At 44.6% G+C, this 24,186-nt stretch overlaps 3 protein-coding genes across 4 annotated transcripts in view; 1 reads left to right on the forward strand and 2 right to left on the reverse strand.

The window, feature by feature from the left end:
• The window catches only part of TXNDC5 (thioredoxin domain containing 5), a 38,596-nt gene extending 36,580 nt beyond the window's left edge, over positions 1 to 2,016 (forward strand). Inside the window, exon 10 of the mRNA XM_048839806.2 lies at positions 347 to 2,016. Coding sequence (XP_048695763.2) covers positions 347 to 469 — 123 coding nt within the window. The 3' untranslated portion in view covers positions 470 to 2,016. The remainder of the gene's footprint in view (positions 1 to 346) is intronic.
• The window catches only part of BMP6 (bone morphogenetic protein 6), a 163,252-nt gene continuing 139,412 nt past the window's right edge, over positions 347 to 24,186 (reverse strand). The window contains exons 4-7 of one of the 2 annotated variants that reach the window (XM_048839805.2): positions 23,079 to 23,276; positions 6,167 to 6,243; positions 3,483 to 3,593; positions 347 to 3,391 (exon numbers count right to left, since the gene is read on the reverse strand). In XM_048839805.2, the coding sequence (XP_048695762.1) occupies positions 3,242 to 3,391; positions 3,483 to 3,593; positions 6,167 to 6,243; positions 23,079 to 23,276 (536 nt within the window). In that variant the 3' untranslated portion in view covers positions 347 to 3,241. The remainder of the gene's footprint in view (positions 3,392 to 3,482; positions 3,594 to 6,166; positions 6,244 to 23,078; positions 23,277 to 24,186) is intronic. The other variant, XM_075125385.1, reaches the window with a different exon arrangement.
• On the reverse strand, positions 14,498 to 16,271 carry LOC142071249 (uncharacterized). The gene is made up of 2 exons (XM_075126149.1): positions 15,702 to 16,271; positions 14,498 to 14,961 (listed from the first exon to the last, which is right to left on the reverse strand). Exons 1-2 carry the CDS (start codon positions 16,084 to 16,086, stop codon positions 14,498 to 14,500), a joined length of 849 nt encoding a protein of 282 aa, XP_074982250.1. The 5' UTR covers positions 16,087 to 16,271.

Below are 24,186 nucleotides of genomic sequence, written 5' to 3' on the forward strand. Positions count from 1 at the left end.
GTGCTAGTGAATATTTAAATATCTTATATAAAGTGGAACAGCTTCAACAAGAGACCCACTGCAATGGTTAGGGCACTCACCTGGGGATGGAGATAGCAGAGCAGGGATTTGAATGCCTTAGTATGTTCAGTTCTTTTTTTTAGGTACCCAACTCTCCGCAGCAATTTACAGGGAGCCTGGGTGCCTAACACAGGGCCGTTCATCCCACTTGGTGGCAGAGGGCCTAAAGTTAAGCACTGCTAAGCATACTGTTTGGGGTTTGGCCCCTAGTCTTTAGGGTGGCTGCTGGTGTTGTAAGGATGCTACTGAAGATACATGATTTTGTTTTTTGTTCCCCCTCTTAAAGGTGAATGGTTATCCAACACTGTTGCTTTTCCGAGGAGGGAAGAAAGTCAGTGAACACAATGGAGCCAGAGATCTTGAAACACTGCATAAGTTTGTTTTGCGTCAGGCAAGGGATGAATTGTAAAACACACATGGATACTTCTGCCCTGACTGTTCTTGTACAGTAATGGGGAGAGTTAAATCAAGTTAATGCTATTGATTTTCAAATGGTGGGATTGGTTTTTTGTTGTTTTTGAAAACTGAATGTACTGACTTGTGGTATCTTCCTTGTGTGTGTGTTTTAAAGCCACACTGTACTGACTTTTCCATTGTTTGTTAAGGAAAACTGGTAACAAGTAGTTACTGTGCAAATTGAGTATTTTCAGCATCAGTATTTCTACCTTCCCCTGTTGAGATATAAATGGTTTCCTTTGAGCCTAAAATATTTGAGGAAAATCAAGTTAAGGGACTGGGTAAACTATTTTTGTCTTCAGGTTGAATTTGGGTAAAGGCTTGCTACCAAAGTACAGCTTACAAAGTGTCCACCATTACTAGAAAGGTGCAAGCCACAGCTCTGCTAATAAATGTTACCTTTTTCAACTGAAGCTAAAAACTATGTCTTAATATAGCAGCTGGTCAAGAAATGGGAGGTTGAAAAAGAAAAAACACACCCCTTTGGAAGATACCAGGCACCTACTAGCTGCTTGTTTCCTGTTAATATTTCTTTAGTTATGGGAGGCCCTAGCCACAGTGGTACTTTTACTATGTGCCTGAATATTACTGATGCCATAGCAGATGGGGGATTTTATAACAGTTCATACAAGACATTTCTCTTCAATACGAGAGGAGAGGACGCTATCATAACAACCACTTAATTATTTTCCAAGAGATGTCTACCTCTTTAACACATTTAGGAATAACTGGTTGCAAACAATTTTCTGTACCATATTTCTCTTGCCCCAGTTTTCTGCTAGAACCACTCATCTGACTTAAGCAGCAGGAGCAGATGAACTCATGGTTTATTTAATAAGCAGACTGATACTTCAAAAGTGTTTCTTGTTCCTTAAAATGGAAGCAAAACCCTTCTACAATACCAGTTCAGTTCCTCTCGAGCGCTTCCAAATGTTCCTGTTGCTACCTTTGAATGGGAGGACCATACGCTTCGTTGCCTTGAACGATGACCTGATTGTGTGAGGTGTTCTAATACATTAAAGCCAAAGAATTTACAATGCAGCTACCGTTAGCTTGCTAATGTAGTTGTATCTTTTCTTCTAAGGGGCTAAATTCTGCCCACATTCATGCATCAAAATTCATTGTCATCTCTGGGAATTACATATGTCAACACTTTGCTCTAAGTCAAGCTGTTGTTTTGTGTCCATATGTAATAGTAAAAATTATCTTTACATCAGTAACTTACTCCTTCTGGCAAGGATCACAGGTTCTGTTCAAACTAAAAATGATGTGTAAGCATGGAAAGTGTACAATGAGGACTAAATAGTGTCTAGCAGATGCATTAGATAAAATGTGTATACATCTGCCTTAAAGGAAGCCTTTATTAATGTTTTTTAAAACTGTTGTGAAGCACAATCTCATGAGTAGCAGCCCAAGCGTTGGCTCATGAGTTTCTTGTATAAAATCAAAGTAGTACAATTGTTTACACTGAGACTTTCGAAATAAACTTTTTTTTAAAAAGCCCAGTCTTTCTATAAATGTTACAGCACAAGGATGACAACTGCAATAAATTATAGCTTATATTTACAAGAAGCCTTTTTAAATGCAAGAGTTAGAGGTAAGTGTATTTAATACAAGTTTTAACATTGATCAAAACATTCATTGTTACTATTAATGTTGGGAATAAAACTAGTCTATTAGAAGCTATGGCTAAAATGTGAATATATCCTTTAAACCAACTTCTTAAATGCAATTTCCTTTTTGGCCAGATAGTTTTACATTAACTGCATATCCACTCTCCAGCCCAGGAGCTGCTTCTAAATTTATGTATAAACTTACAGTTGTAGAACTGTCCTGATTGCAGCCTCCTCTGGGGTGGTACAGTTTAGGAGCAAAGAATGTTTTGGACTAAAACAGAACAGGCTTAGTTGATGCATCTTGCAGGAGTTATAGAATCTAAACAAGGTGGGAAGCTGCTCAAGAACAAATTTAGAAATTCACTGCCTAGTTGGAACATTCATCTCAAAACACCAGGTAGGGAGTGGCTTTCTCCTTATGGAACTAATACATGGTGCAGTTAAATATCTAGTCAAGTCTATGGTTCAGCATATGTGTTTGGAGAATGCAGAGGGTCAAAGGCTTGCTTTGGCAAAACTGAAGATGCTCTTTATCAAGTTGGCCTCTGGAAGAAACCACTCATATTGATGTAGCAACTATATTCTTGAAATAGAAGGCACTTCCTAACATAAAATGCATGATAGTAAGGTATTAAAATCATTCATTTCTATATTTTACTACTACAGCTTTGCTTTTTGTCTACAGGAGACACTTTTTCAAGGCTTACATGTAGCAAATGCTGGTTTGGTAAAACTGAATTGCGGACTGACCAACTGACAAGGTCAAGCTCCTCTTTTAAGTTTCTGCTACTCTCAGAGGACTTTAATACCATACAGAGAATGATTGACGCTAACAAAATTTGTCAGGACAGATTTCTTTTTTTGCAAGTCTTGCAGATCAGAAAGACTGCCATGCTGTACATCCATTTTTTTAAAAAAATCCAGCACCTGTTCCCATTACAAAGTGAGTGCATGTCAATGAAGATGTATCCTGCTGTTTCCCCTAATAAGGCGCACACATTGTGTTTTGGAAGTCTGCTTCATCTCGACTTTCTCCAAGGTCAGGTAGGTATAATCTAGAAGTTCATGGTAGAATTGCACAGTAGGTCTGGGTGAAGAATGTTTGTGTGTCAGTGACACCCACACGCTCTTACTACCATATTCCTATATTTTTTCAAAATAACGTTGGAGTTATCATCAAAGTAAAGAACGGATATGGCATTTAGTTTTGTAGGTGCACAACAGGGTTTGGGAACGTATTCAGGATTCATAAGATGAACCTGTTTCAAAAAAGAAAACAGTTTGATTGTACCAACTAATCTGATCTCCAACTTCAATTGTAGTTTAGCACAAGTCTTTCTATATACTCACCAAAGTTTGTACAATGGCATGATTGGTGGCATTCATGTGTGCATTGAGTGGGAAAGAGCATTCTCCATCACAGTAGTTTGCTGCATAGCCTTTTGGTGCAATTATCCAATCCTTTGTTAGGAAATAAAAAGAAAATATTTCAGTGGAATTAAAGTTGCCTGTTTGATTTTTGTAACAGATGGCATATAGGGGTAACAGTACACAATTAGGCCTGTTGTCGGGGTTTTGTCAAAATTGTGATAAAGTGTCAGCTTTGCATGGAAAACATTATTTTGATCAAAAACTAAAATTTGGATTGAAAAATGGCACCACAGTGCCTTACACTTTCACTCTTGGGGTTGGGCTCTCTAGCTGGGACTGCATCTCCCATGATATACAAAAGCCAGGGACTCCGATGCTGCACTCCCTGTACTCACCAAAAGGGCTAAAAATGTATCTAGGGAGATTTAGTCCTTCCAGAGAGCATCCATAGAGAATGGGAGCATAGGGCACCCATTAGCCACTGCGGTGCCGTTTTTAATTTAAATTTGTCCATGGAAAACTTCCCACAAGAGTCTGAGTTTTCTTTGAAGTGCTGCACACACAAAAAAAGTTCTCACCACTTCTATAATCTGGTTGAAAATTCTGAGAGCCCTGATACGCTACAGAAGAGAAGGTAATATATTTGGCATTTGAAATGGTAGCATATAATTTGAGTGCTGTAGGAAAAAAACAAAACAAAAAAACCTTATTTTTCTCACCCTTGAAGAAACATGACTGAAGTACAGAAGTACCGCTTCCTACCTATATCCTATTTGCTTAAGATGTTAACATTGTACATTAAGTACACACACCAATGCTATCTTTTGTTCAACATTCTGGAATGCTGCGTTTAAAATGAACGTCATCACCTGTCACCAAATTTTAATGCACATAGTATGACTTTCCTGATGCACGTGTTTAAATTCAAGTTGTGAGATTGTTTCCCCAGCAACCAGCTATTCCAAATCACTGTATCTTCAACTAAAGTAGATATTAATACTTATTTAAAAGGACAGTTACAGGTACTGTGGAAGCTACCTGTTATAAATTTGATTGTTGGGTGCTGAATTGCCAAACATACAATTTGAATTAAACCTTGGGCTCAAGGTTTAGAATAAAAATAGTGATGCTGTCGTACGTGTTACCTCTTTGAGTAATTACTTGTAGATGTTAACCACTGGCACATGCTTGATCATCATCTTTTAGACATAGCCATGGGTAGGGCTTGATTAAGGTATATAGCATTAACTCCCATCATCATGTGAAGAAACCAAAAGCTTTCTTTGTGAAAAGCAAGCATCTAGCCCTCATGCTTGTGAAGAGAAACTTAAAAACATGACCTAAGTATAACAGGTGCCGTGGGAGAAGCAGCAGCCTCCATGAGCCAGTGAAGAAGCTACCTGACCTACATTCCCCCATAACTCCAAGTATTCAATCTGGTGGGAGGAGAACGAGCTTGAAGGCCCTGCTGCACTCAGCTCATCTGCCTTCCCTTGCCGCCCTAGGGTCTGCTTCAGCTCCACAGATCAGATTGAAGGGGAAAGGAGTGGGTCTCGTGCCACCCACCCATAATGCTTCATTTACAATGTCACTCTTGGTAACTCTGTTCTTCATATTATAATCCCCCTCCTCAGCTGGTTTCAAGCAGCAGTGAAAGTTAACACTGACCTTTAAAACATCATGGGGTATGGGTTAACAGGACAGTGAGATGAGTTTGGGCAGTTCACACCTCCCAGAGCTACTGTTTCAGGTTGGCTGCAGACTCAGTATATTGGTTACATGCAGGTCCTATGCTGACGGTTTTTTGACAACTTTTCTTTTTTTTTAAAAGGGACTCTGAACAGGATGGCAGCCTCCAGAAGTAGTTCTGGGTTGTGATCCATTTGAATTTAAGCCTTGGCTACATCTTAGTAAATTGGCCAGCTTCCAGGGTGACGCAGTACCGGTTGTAGAACTATGCTGGAATTGTGTGCAAGCTACACAATACCCCCCTTCTGTGCTCCCAGGATGAGTACACTTGTGTATGGGGTCAGAAAGGTTTGAACCGAATTATAGTCTCAAAGATTTTAGCTATCACCAACTAGCCCTTGATTTACATTAATTCTTTATCTCTGTTACAAAAGTGCTCCAAAATTTCAAACAGATGAGAAAAATCTATGAAAAAAATAATTCTTTGAAAGGGTTCCAGTTTGACATTTTGTGGCCCAGGAACAGCCCTGATCACAAAAACTTAGTGGTTTAAAAAACAATTTTAGATCAATCAATTTAGCTAAACCAGTGCAAACCTATTGTGTGAACACACTTTATATCCAGTTTAAACCAAACTGGTAGTTGCACTAGTTTAACTAAAATCAGTTTTTCTATGTGCACACTGGGTCTCAGACTGGATCTACAGGCCTCATTACGATCCTGCTGTCCAGCAGTAGGGCTGCATAATACAATACCATGTGAAATATTAAATATCTTAAGATACACCAAACTCCCTTGGGGATCTATCGATCCCAAAGCTCTCAATATTTGATCTCCCCAATGACTAGTTTTAATGTGGTGGCACAAGGGTCATTTTGAAGCGTGCCAGTAGTGTCTACTGGAATTACCATACCATTGTTTAGATAATATTTCATAATAAGTGTCTAGCTTACTCAGAGAGAAACATCACACACCTGCCATCCCAAATCTTGGAAGCTAACGAAAAGTTCATGCTTTCGGCAAGCTGTTTTTAGGTCACTGCTGTTGTAATCTGTCAGGAGAAAGAAAACAACCCACTTAAAGGTAAAACTTAGGCAATCGTAGCACCATTCTAAAGAGCTACTGGATACATTTTTCCTTGCCCTAAGTGCCGAATTGTGAGAGGTGATGAACACCCTCAACAAATGAGGAGAAGAAATTAACAGAATTGGATTGGGCTTTTCAAAGGAGTGAGGCACTCAACTCTGACTAAATCGGGATCTGGGTGCCTAACTCCTTTAGCCTCAATTGAAAATCTCAGCCGTGTTTCCAAATTCTCTTGACCCTGTGAAACACTTTTGATAAGTATCTGTTCCTACTCGTAAACACAGCACTTGGTAAGCACCTGTTTTGTGCTACCTTCTCATTAGAGCCTCTGGTTAGCAGATATGTTCATGCAGTTTATAGAATGCTTCAAAAAATATTCAAGATCACACAGTAGTTGCATCCATTATGATTTTTATAAGTGTAAATCACAACTTCTAATAGATCAATATTTGCTTTGCATATCCAGGATTGCTAAGCCATGAGACAGCAGTTCTCTGTCTTTGAAGAAATACACTACAGCTAGCAGCAGAGACAAGTTTTCCTCCTCCCCACTGTGTGTCTAAACCCAGTCTTGATAGAGAGCACCTCTTCGACTTAAATAGTTTACTCCCCATCTCACCTTTGGTCTGAAAATAACTGTCCCAGCTATGGGATTCAGCCTACTCCTGAAACCTCACAATGCTCTTGTTCGGTGTCATCTAGGCTGTAAATGACATAGTATTTAAAGAACTTAATATTAAAGTTCTAATTGCTAATATAAATTGCAGCTGCAGAGTGGCTGAGTAGCTGTGACACTGATCTTAGTGGCACAAGCTGTAGAGACACAATTTTGGCTACCTACAGGAGGCTCAAAATGATTCTACAAAATGCAGGTTTTAATTTCCAGTGGAGTTTCACGATTTATATTTTGTAGGACATGCTTTTCAGCATGTGAACGCCTGGAACTGCAGCTCAAAAGAGAATGGAAGAGTCAAGCCCTGACCGAGAGGCCTTTCTCTTCCAGCTTGCCAGCACAAATCCAGCCTTGGTTGGAAGCAACTGAAAACCACCAACCTCTGACGGCTGTTTGGCATCCATACCCCAGAAACCAACTTCACAACTAGAAATCTCAGCAATGACGAAAGCCAGAATGGGCCATGGAAACTGAACTAACCTTTCCATGTAAAGTTGGGACACTTTATGCTGCCCCAGTTACCTGGAGAGACAGAGCACTTCAGGTTCCAGCCCTGCCCAGGCAGCAACATGGCTAACTCATGCATTTATTTTTTAATGAAAATGACACAATACTGAGCTGCTACTGCTTTCTCCTGTGGCTACATGCAGCTTGTTGCCAGGGACAGATAAGGATAAAAAATGCAGTACTATTTTCATTCTCTTACAACAGTAGCACCTAGAGGCCCCAGCACAACAGCCCTGGTCTGAGCTAGCACTGTACGATATTATAAGCTCGTTGGAACAGCCACTAAGCTAGGGCAGGGAAAATTTTCCCCCTTTTACAGATGAGAAACTTGCAAAAAGAAACTGGGGGTAAAATTTTCAAAAGTTACTTAAGTCCTATTAACTTTCAATAAGACTTTTAGATTCCTAACTGCTTAAGTCATTTTTGACAATGGGCCTTACAATAATATCTTCAAAAGCACCTAAGTGACGTGCCCAAGGTCACAGATTCAAACTGTGGCAGACCCAGAATTTGAAACGGCTTCTGAATACCAGTCCACTAACACTGTCTGAAAGGCGAATGCAGCTTTCCATGCACAACAGCTGGGATAGAAAAATATTTTTAGTTACTGTTTCCTTGGCTCTGAAGAAGTTTTAAAAACTACAAGTGCAAATATTTATTCAAAAGAAAAACTAGAATACTAAAGCACATCCTCGTGACATTAAGGCAACATTGCATCACAACTGTGTCCTGTTAATGCTGAGGTCTCAAAAACCCTACACATCAAAACAAACCTAGCCTCCAAACCACCTAGAGTTGTTTTTAGTTGCAGTTTGGGTTTTAACTTCAACGATTATATTTCAGACATTCAATAGTTTCACTTCAATCAAAAATTTAATCAAGTTATTAGAGTCCACTAACTGGCTTCTGTAGAATAAATATACTCTATTTCAGTAACACTTTATAGTGAAGACTGAGGTGGCGTTTCTATACAAGTCTCCTCTTTTCAGATCAGACAGACTCACTAGAAATAATCCATTTATGATGAAGCCTTCCTAGAGCAAACTCCTCATCACAAAATGGTTTTGAGTTAACACATCATAAGCGGGAGGGGGGGAGAGGAGGGACTTTAAGATGATTTTGGTGCTCAGCATTAGTCTTCAATGAGAAATAATAAGCTCCTTGCTTAGGAAAAATTTGCAGGGCTTCTGCTGGTTACAAAAGAGCAGGTGAAGGCAGTCATTTTTGTGACATTTGTGTGTGGAGGGAAATGAAAACATATTCTTGCCTTTTGTCAAAAGTAGAGCGAAGATGGGCCTGAATCAAATGTAAAAAGGTGGAGGTCAGGAAGAGTGAGAGACTGTGAATTAGAACAAAGGCAGAGTTCAGGCAAGAGGAGGGCAGAAGCAAGAAATGCCAAATAAAACAATTTTGATGAAGCACAGGCCATCCTGAATTTTCTCTCTTAGAGGTCGTCACCACATGATGCCTCACTTACTGTTTATAAACCTATGTCACTCTACAATGACCAATAATGCATGTTATCTGATCCATATCCCTGAAACAACAACCCCCTGACTGCAAACACAAATTGTCCCATCTTCCTTCCTTTTCAAAACCTATTTTCTCTTGATCTCTAACAATGGCCTCTATTCCTGAGCCCACTCCCCCCCCCCCCCACCTAGTTTCTATTTTAAAATATCAGAACATTTAAGATTTGCTTGGTCTGGGATTCACATTTCCATTTGTTTAACTATCATCCCACCTTCCCCAGCCTTCTTACTTTCTCATCTCCATATTTTACGTTTGTCTTATTTGCAAGGTAAGCACTTCAGGGCAGGGATCATTTGTTTTTTATTCTCTTTAAAACATCAAATAAATGATAATACTACATAAAACTAGGGTGACGAGATGTCCCAATTTTTTAGGGACAGTCCCAATATTTGGGGCTTTGTTTTGTACAGGTGCCTATTACCTTCCACCCCCGTACCAATTTCTCCACACTTGCTCTCTGGTCACCCAACATAAAACTTTTAATAGCTAGCAATTCTCAAATCTATTGTCATTTAATAGTGGCAGTTTAAATGCCACTATTGACGATTTAACTGGGAATTGGACTAGATGACCTTCTGGGGTCCCTTCCAACCCTTATATTCTATGATTCTATAGGCTGGATCAGGGGGTTGGAAGCTCTAGACCTATTGAGCGGGTCCTCTTGATAAGAGTACTGTGGATTGGTCCACCCCTCCTTTCTGGGAGCCCTGTAGCAAAAGCACAAGATGTGGAGTCATCAGATTGGGTTCTACTCCCAGCTATGCCTTAAGTTTGCTGTGTGACCTGGAGCAAATCACTCAACCTCTGTGCCCCAGTTCCCCATCTGTAAACTGAGGATTCCACCACTTACATAATCTTAGCATGTGGGGTGTTGTGAAGCTTGATGAATGGTTTGTAAAGTGCTCTGAGAGTTTATATGGAACACACAATTGAAATACACAGGAGTGATCTACTCCCCTCTTATGCCCCAGAGTCACACTTTACCAATTGCAGGTGAGAAAGACAGGACCTCATAGGGTAGAGAGAGAGCCACAGGTTTGGATAATTTAGGAAACCTTTAGATAAGTATCTACACATTTGGATGGTTTGCTAAACAGGCCTCCATGCCAGAGTCTCGTCAAACCTTAAAACCCACGTAAGTTTGGGGCCCTGCTCTTGCGGGTTCATCTAGGCCCCCTTCGGGTTTAGTGAGTCTGCCCTTGTGGTTTAATAGTTAATGCCAGCTCAGTACTTCCAATGTGCTGTATTTTATCGCTTTGCAAGCTATTCTGTCTCAAACTGAAATTTATGAAGCAATTCGTCATTTAAAAATACCTTCCAAGACAGCACAGTTGAGCAGCAGAGTTGAGGTGGCTTGTTTGCACTGAATGCTCCCTTAGTTCAACCCTAGAGAAGCCAAACACAAAACCAACCTTCTGCGAGCACAGATGTCTCTTTTAAAGCTGGACACTGACATTTTTGTTGTTTAACAAGGAGGGAGTATATAGTCTAACCCTAATGATCTTCCTCCTACAAATACTTATGCACCAATCTTAGATTTCCTATAACTTCTCCCACGTTAAGTGCTGGCAGAGAATATATAAATATTTACTGAGGTTAATCCTTCTAAGAATACTCTGACTGCTCCCAAGGTGCCAGTTCACTGGATTCCACAGGATTATTAATTGCCACTATGCTTCTAAATGGCTTTGACAGAGGTCTCCGGGCCAGCCTCTTTCTCTCAATGTTTGACTTAGGTGATTTGCCTAGATAAAGCTGGTGTAAACTGATCATGCAGTTAATAATAACCACTTAACATGAAAGCCATCTGCTTGGGTGGGATAAGAAAAGATGACAGATTTAAGTACACGCGCACATACACACACACATCAGAAGCAGAGAGGAGGTAGGAGAAGTGCAAGCTGTTCTGACTGTGCAAGGCACTCCAGCTGTAAGGCAGCTTTCTCCATTGCATGGCTCTCTCTCTCACACACAGTCACCTCCAGTCTGACACATGGATGAATGTTATGCTAATGGAAGATTCTGGTGCGAGGCAATCATGTTATTCACAAGATGATACATCTGTGACATCCTGGAAATGTCCGGCCTTATTTGTTGCTTTTATTTAGTGCTGCACTAGGAATTAAGTACAAAATTCAGTTCTCAAACGTGCATGCATTTTTCCTCCCGAAAGTGAAAGGAGCTGTGCGGTTCAGGGGCACTGCAGTGGAAATGTGATCCCTGAGGATCTAATGTTCCCCAGAGGGTACCTATCTCATGGATCCGCATAGCCTCTGTGCCTGAAACAGAGGAATCCCAAAAGGGGTGTCACATGGGTTAAATTCAAGGCAGGAACTATCAGCAATAGCCAGACAAATCTTGGCACACGCAAAATATTTATTCCTCACCCCCCACAATGCATCCTCTCTTCTGCAAAAGAATAGCACTTGGCCCCAAGCGTAGATTGATGGAGGATCTCATGTCAAAGCAAATACACATCCATGTACATTAGGACTTTCTCCGCATAAATTCAGTTCTGCTTTATAGGTCAGTCATAACATGTTTATAATACAGGGGAACTAACATTCCTGGGGGAAAAAAACACACTTTTCTTATTCTGTTTAGGTTCTTATACTATACCCATCACCTGGGTGCCTGAGCACTGGGTACTGAATCCTGAACAACATATGAACATCAGAGAAAGCACGTTAAGGCTCCAATCCTGTATTTGACAGCACAGGGGCAGACTGCTGTGCCTGCATGGAGCCCCACTGATTTCAATAGGGCTCAGTGCCAACACAGCCGTGCACATCATGAACTATCAGTTGCAGGACTGGGGCCTTGAGGAGTCAGAAGCAGGTGACAAAATCATTATGCACTCTGATTGAAACTGACAAGCCCCTTGCTAGTAGTGGGGGTAAGTACAGGAAAAGGTGCAGTCCACTATAAAGACAACAAACCAAACATGTTAAGACTGAGTTGTTGAACGTATCAACTTCACCAGGCCTGACAACTTCTCAGCTTCCTTTTTAAACACAGATCAGAAGTTGCGGTAAGAGGGTGCAGGGAAGCAGAGAAATCAAAGGGGAGAATGAGAAGAGAATCACAAGAGGAAGACAGCAACCCCAAAGACAATACACTACCCTGAAAATGGACAAGAAGGAACAAGCCTAGTAACATGAACTCACCATTACGTCCAGATGTCACAGTGCTTCACAGTGGAGTATCCATAATGCTAGGAGATCTCAGGATAGCAGGAGAGCACAGGATGGAGAGGAAGCCTTGGCTCTGAAATCTCCTGAACTTTGGTCCATTTACACCATAATCTTTTCTTTAAGAATTTAGACCTAATTCAGCAAGGTGCTCAAAACACGTGCCTAACTTTAAGCAGGCGAGTCATTCTAGTGACTTCGGTGGGACTGATCATCTACTTACATCACTAAGGGTATGTCTATACTACGAAATTAGGTCGATATTACAGAAGTAGATTTTTAGAAATCGATTTTATACAGTCATTTGCGTATGTCCACACTAAGTGCATTAAGTCAGTGGGGTGCGTCCTCACTACCATGGCTAGCATTGACTTACGGAGCGGTGGACTGTGGGTAGCTATCCCACAGTTCCCACAGTCTCTGCTGCCCACTGGAATTCTGGGTTAAGCTCCCAATGCCTGATGGGGCAAAAACATTGTTGCAGGTGGTTTTGGGTACATGTCGTCAGTTGCCCCTCCCTCCGTGAAAGCAACGGCAGACAATCATTTCGTGCCTTTTTTCCATGCGGACGCCATACCGCTTTCAGCAGACGGTGTAGTCGGACTGCTAACCATCGTCATCCACTGCTTCCGCTGCAACTCTGCTCTGCTGCTATTGTCTCAATAGCGAATTTCTCCATGTTGTCTGTCATGGGCTCCTGGGTACGTGTGTTCTTCCTCAGGAAATGTGAGAAGTGCTAACCATTGTCCTCCACTGCTTCCGCTGCAACTCTGCTCTCCTGAATCCACCTCACAGGTCCTCTCATCGTTCTCTATAAATATCTATTCTCATGGCAACCATCATCAGCCACTGCTTCCGCTGCAACTCTGCTCTCCTGCAGACGCCATACTACAGCAAGCATGGAGCCCGCTAAGATCTCCGCGGCAGTTATGAGCATTGTAAACACCTCACGCATTGTCCTGCAGTATGTGCAGTACCAGAATCTGCAAAAGCAGGCGAGGAGGTGACGGCAGCGCGGTGATGAGAGTGATGAGGACCTGGACACAGACTTCTCTCAAAGTACGGACCCTGGCAATTTGGCCATCCTGGTGGCAATGGGGCAGGCTCATGCCATGGAACGCCAATTCTGGGCCCGGGAAACAAGCACAGACTGGTGGGACCGCATAGTGTTGCGGGTCTGGGATGATGCCACTGACTGCGAAACTTTCGCATGCACTTTCATGGAACTTTGTGACTTGCTTTCCCCTGCTCTGAAGCGCAAGAATACCAAGATGAGAGCAGCCCTCACAGTTCACAAGCGAGGGGCAATAGCCCTCTGGAAGCTTGCTACGCCAGACAGCTACCAGGTCAGTCAGGAATCAATTTGGAGTGAGCAAATCTACTGTGGGGGCTGCTGTGATGCAAGTAGCCAACGCAATCACTGAGCTGCTGCTATCAAGGGTAGTGACTCTGGGAAACATGCAGGTCATAGTGGATGGCTTTGCTGCAATGGGATTCCCTACCTGTGGTGGGGCGATAGACGGAACGCATATCCCTATCTTGGGACTAGACCACTTTGGCAGTCAGTATATAAACAGAAAGGGGTACTTTTCAAAGGTGCTGCAAGCACTGGTGGATCACAAGGGACGTTTCACCGACATCAATATAGGATGGCTGGGAAAGGTACATGACACTCGCATCTTCAGGAACTCTGGTCTGTTTGAACAGCTGTAGGAAGGGACTTACTTCCCAGACCAGAAAATAACCATTGGGGATGTTGAAATGCCTATAGTTATCCTTGGGCACTCAGCCTGCCTCTTAATGCCATGGCTCATGAAGCCATACACAGGCAGCCTGGACAGTGGTCAGGAGCTGTTCAACTATAGGCTGAGCAAGTGCAGAATGGTGGTAGAATGTGCATTTGGATGTTTAAAAGCACGCTGGTGTACTTTACTGACTAGGTTAGACCTCAGCGAAACCAATATTCCCATTGTTATTGCTGCTTGCTGTGTGCTCCACAATCTCTGTGAGAGTAAGGGGGAGACATTTATGGAGGGGTGGGAGGTTGAGGCAAATCGCCTGGCTGTTGATTACGTGCAGCCAAACACCAGGGAGATTAGAAGAGCACAGCAGGATGCACTGCGCATCAGAGAAGCTTTGAAAACCAGGTTCATGACTGGCCAGGCTACGGTGTGACAGTTCTGTTTGTTTCTCCTTGATGAAAACCCGCCCCCTTGGTTCATTCTACTTCCCTGTAAGCCAAGCACCCTCCCTGCTTCAATCACCACTTGCAGAGGCAATAAAGTCATTGTTGTTTCAAAATCATGCATTCTTTATTAATTCATCACACAAATAGGGGGATAACTGCCAAGGTAGCCTGGGACGGGTCTGGGTGAGGAGGCTATGGAGCTTGGGGAGGAGGATGGGCGGTTACACAGGGGCTGCAGCGGCGGTCTGTGTTCCTGCTGCTTTTCCTGCAGCTCCACCAGATGCCAGAGCATATCAGTTTGATCCCCCAGTAGCCTCAGCATTGCATCCTGCCTCCTCTCATCATGCTGCCACCACCTCTCCTCTTGCTCCCACAACCTCTCATCTTGCCCATCCCTCCTGTCCTCGCGTTCATTTTCTGCTTTCCTGAACTCTGCCATTGTTTGCCTCCATGTATTCTGCTGAGCTCTTTCAGTGTGGGAGGACTGCATGAGCTCAGAGAACATTTCATTGCGAGTGCGTTTTTTTTGCCTTCTTATCTGCACTCGCCTCTGGGACGGAGATGATAGGGGGATCATTGAAACATTTGCAGCTGCGGGAGGAAAAAAAGGGAGAGTAGTATTTAAAAAGACACATTTTAGAGAACAATGGGTAGACTCTTTCACGGTGAACCAAGCTGTTAACATTACATAGCACATGTGCTTTTGGTACAAGGTCACATTTTGCATCTTATATTGTGGGCCTAATGGTTTGGTGTGAGAGATCACACATGCAGGGTCAGGCAACAGAATTCAGCTTGCAGGCAGCCATGGTAAACCACAGTCTTTCGGCTTCTTCAACCTTCATAACATGTGGGAATGATTTCAAACAGCAGTGCCCTCCTTTCCCATATCAAGAACCCATTGGGTTGGCCATTTAAAAGGAGGGGCTGCAGTTTTCAGGTTAACGTGCAGCACAAACCCAGCTAAACCCCCCACCCACCCAATTCTCTGGGATGATCGCTTCACCCTTCCTCCCACCGCATGACTAGTATCAGGGAAGATCCCTGCCAGCCAAACACGAACAAACATGAATGGGCCTCCCCCACCACCACGTGGCTAAAAAAGGGAATGATTTCTTTTCAGCCACAGGCAAACAGCCCAGCAGGAACGGCCATCTCTGAATGTCCCCTTAATATTGTCTCTGGAGGATTTCCACTACATCCCCAGACACGTTAACAGACTTTTCCAGTAGCTGTACTGACCATGAATGCATCCCAAGTATTCAGGGCAAATTAATCATTAAACATGCTTGCTTTTAAACCATGTATTATATTTACAAAGATACACTCACCAGAGGTGTCTTCTCTGGTTTCATGGTCCGGGAACCCGCCTTGGGAGAGTTGGGAGGGTATTGGCTCCAGGGTGATAAACAGTTCCTGGCTGTCGGGGAGAAGGGTTTCTCCACTTGCCTGTTGTGTGCTATCCTCCTCCTCCTCGTCCCCAAAATCCTCATGCCTGTTGCGTGAGACTCCCCCCTTGCAGGTGTTCACGGACAGGGGTGGGGTAGTGGTAGGGGCACCCCCTAGAATTGCATGCAGCCCATCATAGAAGCAGCATGTCTGGGGCTCTGACCCGGAGCGGCCATTTGCCTCTTTAGTTTTTTGGTAGGCTTGCCTGAGCTCCTTAATTTTCATGCGGTACTGCTGCGGGTCCCTGTTATAGCCTCTGTCCATCATGCCCTTGGAGATTTTTTCAAATATTTTGGCATTTCATCTTTTGGAACGGAGTTCTGCCTCCACGGATTCTTCTCCCCATACAGCAATCAGATCCAGTACTTCCCGTTCGGTCCATCCTGGAGCTCTTTTGCGATTCTGGGACTGCATGGTCACTTGTGCTGATGACCGCTGCATGGTCACCTCTCCTGATGAGCTCACCACTCTGGCCAAACAGGAAATGAAATTCAAAAGTTCCTGTGCTTTTCCTGTCTACCTGGCTAGTGCATCTGAGTTGAAAGTGCTGTCCAGAGCAGACACAATGGAGCACTCTAGGATAGCTCCCGGAGGCCAATACTGTTGAATTACATCCGCACTACCCCAAATTCGACTCAGCAATGTCGATTTCAGCGCTAATACCCTTGTCGGGGAGGAGTATAGAAATAGATTTTAAGAGCCCTTTAAGTCGACAAAAATGGCTTCATCATGTGGATGGGTGCAGGTTTAAATCGATCTAACGCTGCAAAATTTGACCTAAACTCGTAGTGTAGACCAGGGCTAAGACTCCTCACCTGCTTAAAGTTAGACATGCAAGTAAGTGTTTGGTGAACCAGAGGCCTTAGTCTGGTGAACTAACTATTCTGTTCTCCTCACAAGCCTAATGAGGTTCAATACTCTTGAAAGCCACTAGAGTTTAACCGGCTAGGATGGTAACCCTCAAAGTTTGATATAGCACCTAGGGTAACAGCCAGGGCTACATTCTCCTTCAATACCCATGGGAATTCTCCCAGTCTCATTGTATGTCAGTACATGAGGAAAGTGCAGAGGCATGATTACAAAGATTTTTTTTTAAAACCATAGCTTTTAAACCTTTCACTATTAATCATGGACCAAACCATAAAGCACTCCCTGTTTAGTCATTAGATTCCATCATTTTAACACAGGCTATTAAATCAACCCTGGATTAGGGACAAATAGACTAACAGTAAAACACAGAGAATGCACCGGCTAATTTCTCTCTTTCTTTCTCAAATAAGCCAACCAACATCTCAGTTTTAATTTTCTCCTTTTTTTAAAAATCCACAAAAGTTCAACATTACCTTGTTGACTAGTAGTGTGCCAAACCCCAGGTTTTAAATTAAAGTTGGCTTTGAGCTAAAGTGCTCAAAAAAGCACTTGAAACCACAAAATGACTAGTTATTTTTTTCCTTTTGTCATTTTATAATCTGAGTGGTTATAGTCAGAAAAGTGATTATGTAAAAACATCCCCCTTTTGCCCAATATATCTGCTCCCTCTGGGGATTTGAATTGTATCTTCTGATTTAAAAGTAGTAAAAGCTTGTTTTTGTCAACCAGCTCTGCAGAGTTAATGGAAGTGAAAGTGGAGTCTTATTCTGCCTCAAATGTCATCAGCACAAAATATCAGCCAATTTCCAATTCTAGAATGAGACTCTGCACTTAACATTTTAAATGTGCTGTACAAACATTAACAGTCTTCACATCATCATTGAGAGGGAATGAAACACCGGGCTCTGTCTGAATATATTAATTATGCACTTTGTGCTAAATGGCTCAGCATACTGCTTTTAAAATCTGTATGAATAAGATGTGCTTACTTATGTTACTGGGAACAAATTGATCACAAGGATAACCTAGTGAACAAGCATGACACATACCTTTGCAAACAGTCACTGAGGAACTAAAGCTGGTCCCAATGGAGCTAAGTCCAATGATTATATCTGTGGGATTGGATGTGGCTTCTTAAAGGGGATACAGCCTTACAGCCCTGCATGGTGTGGAGCTAAAGCATAGCATGCAAACTAGTTATGATTATCAGGGCTGATGAAATACCAATATGTTAATGCATTCTTGAGTGAGTGACCCCAGAGAGAAAATTCTTGGATTCACACACACACACTCCCCCTCCATCCCTCCAGAGCACTAACATCAGATGGGCTGGAGGCAGCTGGCTGAGAACGTTCTCACCTTCTGATATAAAGCTTTCATTGTACCTAATCTGTGTTCCTGTAAGTAAGCTTTCAGTCATGTTAGCTCAGCTTTTCACAGCAATTAGGCTTTGTTTAGGATTTATCTCATTATCTGTATAAACATTGCTTTTATTTAAGTAACTGGAATTGGCAGAGCACATTATTACATAGGGGATGCTTACAGTCTGGGGTGGGTGTGGGTTGCTCTATGAGAAGGAAACTGGCTTTTGACATTAAGGGAGGCAGAAGCATGAGTGCACAGGCAAGGGAATTGCAATGCCCTTCCTCAAACAATGCAGCTGCAAACCTATGGATTCCCCCACAGCCTACAGACGTCCCAATTCTCCTACCAGCCTGCAAAGAAAACACCTAGTCTATGAGGAAATCCCTGTCTGATTGTCTGAAGTGGAAGAATAGGGGAAAGAAGCCAATCAGAGCTCCTGCACATGCTGATGGATAGCCTAATTGTCATTAATAGTAATGATAATGGCTACAACCCTATTGCAGGTCACCTTTTAATAAGGGTGCACATGCTTTTAGGTTTCTAAAAGTTAATGTAGCATGTGGGTTCATCCAAGCAACTGGCCACAAGTTACTGGGCTCAATACAGGGTAACTGGCTAAAATGTAATGGCCTGTGATATTTAGGAGCAGATGAGCTAGTGGCCCCTTCTGGCCTTAAACTCCATTAATCTATGAATTACATTTTAAGCACAAATTCAAAACCCAGTCTAGCTGTTACAGCAGAACAGGGAGTATATGGACATTTCTAAATCACTATCGTGTGTGCATGGTTGTCTCCTAGGATCCCACTGACTGACATTAGTTACGTTTCTATAATATTCACGTTTTTTTATGAAGATAAATGGATCTGCTGTGAGTTTATTTTGGAGTACAGTAAAAAAAAGCTAAGGAGTTTACTGTGAAAGAAGGGGGCAGTATAAGCAAAATAATAAATCTCAGTTGCTCCAGAAATGTTACATTTTGATCAGGGAACAAAAGAGATGCTCAGTAATTTCACCAAAAATATATCCCAAAAAGGAAGGACTTTCAGCTTTATGATACGATGCAGAGCTGGTTGGAAAACAAAAGATATTTCCACAATTTTCATCCAAATTTTAGAATTTTCCAACCAGCTTCAATGAGACAGCAAATGCTTTTCTCTTAAGCCTGTTCTTCAACCATTCCTATGTGGCTTATGACTCATGCCAGTTAAGCGGTAGGCAAGACTGAATGTGTGTTCTATGATGTTCAAGCTAGACTTTTTTTAAAATGAACAAAATACCATTAACTGATGGAAAGATGGGGATATATTGCAAAATTTAAAAAATAAAAAGTCAGCACTGGGGATAAGATGCCTGAGATCAAATTTAAATCTATCAGCTCTGCCTTTGTATCATTGAGCAGCTCTAACAAAAGTTTAAAAGGCACACTCCATCCCTCCATGCGCACCACTCATTTTCACACTGAGAAACCTAGCAGGATGTTGCCTTGAAGTCTAGCCTAATAATGTGATTCTTAGGGTAAAAACTGCACTATGCTACTGTGCTTTTTCTGAATCAAAGAAGAGAAGCCATCACCACTTCTTAGTCAGGCCTGGACTAAAAATGCGCACTACATGTAAATGTTAGTGTTTCAGTACTTAGAGATGTTTGTTAAATACCTGATATTTCATACCAGCAGCATACTTCTAGGCAAATGTTACTCTGCAGCAGATCACTGGTCCAAAGGATCTGAGGTGAAATCGTGGCCTCATTGAAATCAATGGCACTAATTTAAACGAGGCCAGGATTTTACCCATGGACTTAGGAAGTCCCTAGTAAAAGCAAATTTTACCAGTACCAGGTTTACCTTGGCGCCATGGTGCCAGGCCCAGGCTGCAAAGGGGCCTCAGCCCAGCCTGCTCTGCTTGGGCTGCAGTAAGGCCCTGCTAGCCGTTCTCAACCCCCAGCCCACTGCTCTCTGCTGCGGGAGCAGAAGCTTGGTCCGGCCGGCTCCTGGGGCTCCTGCTGCAGGGCAGGCTCCGCCTGCACCCACCGGCAGCCAAGCTCCCTCATCCCCGCCTCTTCCCCCAAGTGCGCTGCATTCCCGCCCCTCCCCCTCCTAGCACTTCCTCTGCCGCAAAACAGCTGTTTGCCGGCACGAGGAAAGAGGAGGAGCGGGACTGCAGTGCACCTGGGGGAGGAGGTGGAGAAGAGGTGGGGGCAGGGCCTTGGGGAAGAGGGTAGAATTGGGGCAGGGTGGAGCTAAGGCAGGGCCCCCGCACTCCCCTACACATACCCCCTCCAGCCCCCTGCCGTGAGCTGCTCAGGGCAGGGGCTGGGAGCACCCCCATGACCCCAGCCCACACCCCCAGCCTCCTGCCCTGACTTCTGCACCCCCTTCACACACCCCCATGATCCCAGCCCTGACTCCTGCACCCCCACACATACCCAGCCCCCCCACACTCACACGCTGACTCCTGCATCCCCCCCATAACACCCTCCACACCTTGAGCACCAAAAGGGAGCTCCTGCACCCCCCCCCACACACACATTCCCACCTGCACCCCTCGCACCAAACAGGAGCTGCCCCAGGTAAGCACTCCACACCCAACCTCCTGCCCCAGTCCTGACCCCCTTCCTGCATCCTAACTCCCGGCCAGACCCTGCACCCCAACCCCCAGCCCTGACTCCTATACCCCCTCACAGCCCCCCAGCCACCTGACCTCCCTGACTCCTGCACCCTCCTCACACACTCCCAGTCCTGACTCCTAAACCCCCTCACACACTCCCAGCCCCCTGCCCTCTCTGACTCCTGTACCCCCTCACACACACACAGCCCTGACTCCTGTACCCCCTCACAGCCCCCCAGCCACCTGACCTCCCTTACTCCTGCACCCTCCTCACACACTCCCAGTCCTGACTCCTAAACCCCCTCACACACTCCCAGCCCCCTGCCCTCTCTGACTCCTGTACCCCCTCACACACACACAGCCCTGACTCCTGCACCCCCCTCACACACTCCCAGCCCTGACTCCTGTAGCCCCCTCACATGCCCCCAGTCCCCTACCCTCCCTGACTCCTGCACATCCCCACCTGCACCCCCCACACCAAATGGGAGCTGCCCCAGGTAAGCGCTCCTCACCCCAACCTCGTGCCCCAAACCTGAGCCCCCTCCCTTACCCTAACTCCTGGCCAGACCCTGCACCCCAACCTACTCCTGCACCCTAACTCTCTCCCAGACCCTGCACCCCCAGCCCTGAGCCCCCTCCCGCACCCTAAGTCCTGGCCAGACCCTGCACCCCAATGTTTTTTTACATTATTTTTATAAAGCGCTCTTATCCAAAGTGCTTTACAACAGTTCACTAACAGTACAAACAATATTTGGAAAGATCATTAAGTGGTCCGCTGAGACCCCCAGCAATTTTCAAGTGGTCTGTGGAAACATCAGTTAGACTACAAGAACAATCAAGGTACCTCACTTTATTTTCATTTACTTGCTATAACTTATAGGAGGAGGATAAAGAAAAAAAGAATGAAAAACAGGGGCAGGGTAGGAGATAAGAGAGAATGTTCTTTTTCTTGGCTGGGTCCCAAGGAAGGGCCCCAAAAATGAAACTGAGCACAGGCCCCACTAACTCTAAATCCACCACTGGGGCTGACTCCTCCCCCACAGCTCCCCATGCTGCAGCCAGGGGCTGACCCCCCCACTCCCTGAGCTCCGCATGCCACTGCCAGGTCAGGGGCTGACCCCTCCTTCGCCCCAGCTTCCCATACCACTGCCAGGAGCTGGGGCTGACACCCTCCCCACACTGCTGTCAGGGGCTGGGGGTGGCACCTAACCCCCCCAAGCTCAATTCTGGCTGTGGCTAAACCCCCCCAAGCCCTGCTGCCTGACACCTCGCCTCACCACCACCCCCCACCACACATGTTCCTCCACGCCAGGGCGGCGCACCAGATTTTTTTGGTAAACTGGGCATTTGTTCATTTGCTCTTGCCAACTGGTCAGTCGGCAAGAGCAAACGGGATAAATGCTCGTTTTTGTCAAAAAAGTCAGGATGACCAGGACAGAGCTTAAAAAAACTGTCCCGGCCAAACGGGGATGTATGGTCACCGTGTCTCCAGGCAAGTGGGTCCTGAGGGAGTCCGGCCAGGGCGGGGGCAGACCCTGGCTAATCGTGCCACTCCCGAGAGGCTGGAGTGATTCCCCACCCTGGCACTGGACCGGCCCCTGGCCACACTGCCAGCTCAGCCTGGCAGACGCCGTCACCTTCCAGCAGGGCCAGTGAGTATGGCCAGGGGGCAGAGTGTAAGGGAGTGGATCTCTGGAGGTGTGTGGGGTGGGGGGGGCTCTTGGAAGGCAGTGGGGGAGGTCTATGTGTTGGGATGCTGGCTAGTGGGGGGTCTGAGTGGAGTGCTATGTAGTTGTGGTGGTGGACTGTGGGGAAGTGCATTGGGCAGTAGTGGTGCGGCTGTGTGGGGAGGTGCTGGGCAGGGGTGGTGGTGTGCAGACCGCCATGCATTTGTGGTGGAGGGTGTGTGTGTAGGGGCTGCTGGGCATAGCAGTTCCAGGGGATGCTGGGCATAGGGATTTGGGGGTGGGGGGTGGCATGGCATGGGCCCACCCCCGAGGGGAAGGGGCATGCTGACAGCACAGGGCTGGGCAGGCCAATGTGCATCTAGCAACTGACAGTTTGCATACAGTGCCCTTGCTCTGGGCTGGGTGGAGCGGGGCCGACCCTGCCATGCTATGCCACATTGCCCCTGGCTGGCCCCTTGCTCTGGGGACTGACCTCTCTACACCATGCTCCTTTGCTCCCAGGGGGGCCCACAAATATGTTTGGTGCCAGGTTCACAACAGGTTAATCCGGCCCTGAATGTTACATGAACATTCCCCTCTCAGGCCCTTGTAAATGTAGTGTGCTCCTCTGTGCTTATTTTATTTTGTCCATGCTCTTTTTGTGCTTTTTCACATATCAAAGCAAATGAAAGATCTTAGAAGAGAAAAGATGTCTGATCTCCAGAGAAAATAGATGTTGCAAAATTACCTGTAATACTAGATACCCTGGAAACATCTTGAGCCTGAGTGGAGCGGTTTCGATTCTGCTGCCTGCGCCTGCTTGTGGCTGACCTAGTGGTCCGAACATGAACCTCACTCACTTTGAAAAAGGCCACCATGAAAGGCTGCTTGTCATAAGGGCCATTTCGGCCTATCAGGCCTGCTGCTCTAGGGTTTATATTGAGACCTTCAAATGGAACAAAAATAAATAAATAAATAAAAAGGTGGGTTAAAAAAATCAACACAGTCTTGAATAGTTTTTGCTAGCAACACACACACAGCTGCTCTCCCACAAGTAGCATTCCCTTTCCCCTTCTTTTCTGTTTTCTCTCCTCCTTTACCCCCTCCACCATAGACTGTTGTCTTCTTCATGATGTTCTCTAACTTGGACTGTGAGCTCTTCAGAGCAGGGAATTTTTGAATTCTTATAGCATCTCTAATGCTATGTATACACATTGGTATATTACACATATATAATTAAATGCCTAAACCTGTTGCAAAATTAGTGATGCCACTTCTGAGCCACCAAGAATAGAGACATTAGGGAGAAAACCCGGGGAAATTTTGAGGGAAAAGAGGCTGGATATCTTTCCCATAAAGAGCTTAGAGTTGGGGAATAGAGTCATATCAGGAGCTCATACAGATAGGTGGACACTGGCATCCCACATTTCTTTTGGCAAAACAGACACTGGACAGTCTCTGATCTCTTGCTTGAGTTTTATGGAGGAACTCCAAACAGGATGAAGAAAATGGAAAAAAGTGGAAGGCAGACACAATTCCACACCACTCCATGTTGTCCTTCCCTTCTTACATTCTCCTTTGTCTCCTCCTTCCCCATCTTCCATCCTTTTCTTCCACCTTCCCACCACCAACCTCCCTTTTTCCATCTTTCAAAGTTGCCATGGATTGTAAATGTTACTGTTTCTTCTGCAGTTCTCAGTCCCACAGTCTGCAAAGCCATTCTCACACGTGGAATCTGATAAATTGCATCTCAGGGTTAGAGTACGACACTGGGAGACAAACTCATGGGTTTTACCCCCAGTTGTGCTACTGACACTCCATGTCATGCTGGACAAGCTGCATCTGTGCATCAGTTT

Source organism: Caretta caretta, chromosome 2 (genome assembly GCF_965140235.1).
Source record: "Caretta caretta isolate rCarCar2 chromosome 2, rCarCar1.hap1, whole genome shotgun sequence".
Classification (NCBI taxonomy): domain Eukaryota; kingdom Metazoa; phylum Chordata; order Testudines; family Cheloniidae; genus Caretta; species Caretta caretta.